General features: G+C 73.4%; 2 protein-coding genes across 2 annotated transcripts in view; one reads left to right on the top strand and one right to left on the bottom strand.

Moving 5' to 3' along the window:
- The window catches only part of ANKRD13B (ankyrin repeat domain 13B), a 3,602-nt gene extending 3,374 nt beyond the window's left edge, over nt 1–228 (top strand). Inside the window, exon 13 of the mRNA XM_025192335.1 lies at nt 1–228. This exon is cut by the window's left edge and continues 50 nt beyond it. Coding sequence (XP_025048120.1) covers nt 1–197 — 197 coding nt within the window. The 3' untranslated portion in view covers nt 198–228.
- Nucleotides 229–1,609: 1,381 nt separating this feature from the next.
- CORO6 (coronin 6) overlaps nt 1,610–3,570 on the bottom strand; it is a 6,040-nt gene continuing 4,079 nt past the window's right edge. The window contains exons 6-10 of the mRNA XM_025192324.1: nt 3,537–3,569; nt 3,234–3,379; nt 2,972–3,029; nt 2,637–2,867; nt 1,610–2,452 (exon numbers count right to left, since the gene is read on the bottom strand). Coding sequence (XP_025048109.1) covers nt 2,330–2,452; nt 2,637–2,867; nt 2,972–3,029; nt 3,234–3,379; nt 3,537–3,569 — 591 coding nt within the window. The 3' untranslated portion in view covers nt 1,610–2,329. The remainder of the gene's footprint in view (nt 2,453–2,636; nt 2,868–2,971; nt 3,030–3,233; nt 3,380–3,536; nt 3,570) is intronic.

Genomic DNA, 3,570 nt, shown 5'->3' with positions numbered 1-3,570 from the left:
GCCCACCCCCCCCCCAGCCGCCACCGCCGGCGAGCGGGGGTGGCGGAGGACCCAGCCCGGCGCTGGGCAGCTACGAAAAGCAGTTGCGCCTGGCCATGGAGCTGTCGGCGCGGGAGCAGGAGGAGGCCGAGCGGCGCACGCGGCAGGAGGAGGAGGAGCTGCGGCGCATCCTGCAGCTCTCGCTCACCGAGCAGTAGCCCCGCGCCGGCGGCGGGGTCACCCGCTCCTGCCCGGCCCACCCAGAACGGGGCACGGGGGCCCCCACGCTGCGCCGCGGCGGGTGGACGAGACGGGGGCTGGCCCGACAGCACACTGAGCCACGCGGGGACCACACCGGCAGGACAGCGGGTGGGGGACGCTGGGGCTCGGCTCTGGCCCGGCCCCCCGTGCACATGCAGGGCGCGGTGCTGGTCCCAGAGCCCCCCGCCCAGCTGGGGTGGGTCCTGCTGGGTTTGCAGGGGACGGGAACAGTCAGGGCCAGGCCGGGTTCAGCTCCCGGAGCTGCTCCTGGCCCGGGGAGGCAGGACGCAGCGGGGAGCGGGGCATACCCTGGTGCTCAGGGCAACTAAGGGGGAGCCCAGGGGGCTGCAGGCCCGACTCTCCTGCGCTGTATGGGCAGGGGCTTCTCTCCCCGGCAGCTGCCAGCTGGGGCCCCGGCAGGCCCGCTCACCCCTGCACCCTACAGCACACTGGCTCTCGGGGCAGGGATGCCCCGGGGTGCCATCCCCCCGGCCACTTACTGTGCACTGAGCCCACGGCCCCCAGCCCAGCCTGGCGCAGGGGGAGGGTGTGAGGCCTGGGGCCACCCCATGCCACCGGCGTCCCCCAACACAGCCGCTCCAACAGCATCAAGTGCACTTACCCAGGAGCCACCAGCCCTGCCGGGCACGGCCCCGGCCGAGGGAGCCACCACTGCCCAGGAGCGGTGCCCAGGCCAGCCATCACCCGCCGTCCCAGGGGCAGCCCAGCGGGGCATGGCAGGGGCAGGAGGTGCTGAGGGCACCCTGGGCAGTGGCGGGGCTGGAGTCTCTGGGGTGCCCCGTCCTCTGCCCCCAGGGGCTCCCCCACACTGCCCAGCATCCCCCCAGGCCCCCGCGGCAGCACACCCCCCGATAACCCTACGTCAAATGGTGCTAACTCCCACAAACGCCCCACGGGCCGGGGCCGGCTCGGAGGCTGCTGGGCCCGGGGGCCGTGAGCCCTGCGGGGAGCCGGGGCAGGGGTGCGGGTCCTGGGGGGCCATGCTGGGGCAGGGACTTTTCTTAACTGACCACGACCACCCCCGCCCCGCACCATGCGCAGGCCGGGATGCTCGGCAGCGAGAGCAGGCCCCGGCGGTCACCAATAAACTGTCTTTCCCGTGGCTCTTGTGCCGGGCTCATGGTCTCGCCAGGCTGGGCGGGGGGGAGAGGCCAGAACCGGCCCCCTCCATGGCCGCGGGGAGCGGGGACACCTTGGGGGAGCAGGGAGGCAGCGGCTGCTGGGCTCCCGTCGGCTCCCGAAGCCCCTGGGCCGCGTCGGCCCCACGGGGCAGCTCAGAGCAGGGGTTGCAGGTGGCTCTGGCCCCGATGCCCCCCACGCTTGGGCACGGACCAGGCAGGCGCAGTCGGAGCGTTTAGCCGTTTATTAGCGGGGGCCGTGGAGCTGCTGAGGGGGTGGATGGATGCAGCCTCGAGCGCTCCCTAAGCTCGCTGCATCCCCAGTGGGGCTCAGCGCCCTGCCTGCGGGCACCCCCACCCCGGGCAGCGAGATGCCCCTGACTGGCCCTGAGGTCACAGGTGCCCCGAGGACACCCCCACGCCCACGGCTGGCCTGGCCCGTCAGCCCGGCCCCTGCCCCCCATGGACCCCCCGGACCCCAGCTGGGTCCCTAAGTCGCTGGCTCTGCCCATGAGGTCCGGTGCCCTCAGAGCCACTCCTGCCACCCGGGCCGAGCTGGCCCCAGGCTGTCTGCCCCCGGGGGCTGGACCCCAGCACGCGCAGCACAGCACAGCACAGCACAGCACAGCGCCCCTGCCCCACGGAGCAAACTGAGGCCTTTCCCTGCAAGCACCCGGCCCCTGGCCTAGGGACCCGTCCTGCACCCCACACCCCGCGGGGGGGAGGCGAGCCCTCGGGAGCCCCTGGAGCACAGGGCTCCATCGCAGTCCATCGCAGGGCACGGCCGTGTCTCGCCGGGGGCCGCGGCGGGGAGCGGTACCGGGGTGGCCGAGGGCACGCGCCCCCGCAGCCCCGGGAAAGAACACGGCTCAGCTTCCCCGCTCGGGCTTGGGTTTTAATCCCGTCAGCAGGGCTGGGCCCAGTCCTGGCCGGCCGCGGGGCGGGGGCCGCTAGTCCGTGCCGTTGGTGAACTGGCCCAGCTTGTGCTCCAGCTCAGAGATGCGCTTCTCCTGGGCCTGGACGGCCTGTCGCAGCGCCCGGATCTCCTCCAGCAGTTCCTCCAGCGTCAGGCGCTGCAGGGGGGAGCGTGCCCGTCAGCACCAAGGCCGTGGCATGGCAGGCACCGGGCCTCCCCTTCCACCCATCAGGCGCTCACCTCCGAAGTGTCCGTGGAGGAGCAGCCCCGCACAGAGCCCGGAGCCGCCCCCCAAGCCCGGGTGGGCGATAGGGCCCCCGCGGCACGGCCCGGGCACTCACCGAGAAGTTGGCGTCGCAGGAGGACTGGCTGCGGCGCGGCCCCAGCGGTGGCCGGTTGTCCAGGACGTTCTTCCTGACCACCTTGAGCTCGCGGTTCTTGACGGGCACGTAGCCATCGCGCAGCGAGACGAGGATGGGCTCCGCGTCCTTCCCCGAAAGCCACTCGTCCGCCTCCAGCGCAGGCTCGGGGCCCGGCGTGTCGGGGTACAGGTCGTCTTGGAACAGGTCGGACTGCGGGGAAGCCGGCCACGGCCCGTGACGGGACAGCCAGGCCCCGCCGCACCGCCCCACCTGGGGACCCAGGACTGGGCACGGCAGGCGCCCGCGCCACTCACCTTGCGTGGCACCGTCATGGCAATGGGCTCACACTTCCGCTCGTGCAGCTTGAAGAACCTGCGCGGGGAGCGGGTGCAGCTGTGGGTGCAGCCGCCTCGCAGGGCACCCCGTCCCTGCCGGGAGCCCCGCAGCCCAGCGCCCCACGGCAGACACGCGGGTGCAGGCTGGGCATGGTGACAGGGACGTGCACGGGGGCCTGTGCCCAGGCAGTGCCCGCGTGCTGTGGGGGTGAGGGGTCCCGCCACCACGCGCCCCGCTCACCGGGCGATCTCGCACTTGCTGACATCCAGGCCCCTCTTGGGCATGAAGCCCATGCCGCGCTGCGGCTCCTTGCTGCTGTAGGTGCTCAGGTAGTGCACGTAGGGCGGCTCGTCCGTGATCTCGAAGTACCGGATGCTGCTGTCCCCCTGCCCGCGGGGGAGGAGGGAAGGGCCAGGCATCAGCTGCGGGCCAGGGGCCAGGACCCCTGCGCGCTGGCTGGCGCGGGGCTGGTGCCCGGCGAGAGGAACGCGTGCCAGCAAGCAGGAGCCGCCCGGAGAGCCCGCGGGCTCAGGCCCCGGGTACCTTGCCGCACAGGTAGACGATGCTGGAGTCGGGG

The sequence above is a fragment of the Alligator sinensis genome, unplaced genomic scaffold (genome assembly GCF_000455745.1).
Source record: "Alligator sinensis unplaced genomic scaffold, ASM45574v1 scaffold1642_1, whole genome shotgun sequence".
In the NCBI taxonomy this organism is placed as follows: Eukaryota; Metazoa; Chordata; order Crocodylia; family Alligatoridae; genus Alligator; species Alligator sinensis.
Note: the sequence above shows the minus strand (reverse complement) of the source record. Positions and strands in the feature narration are given on the sequence as shown.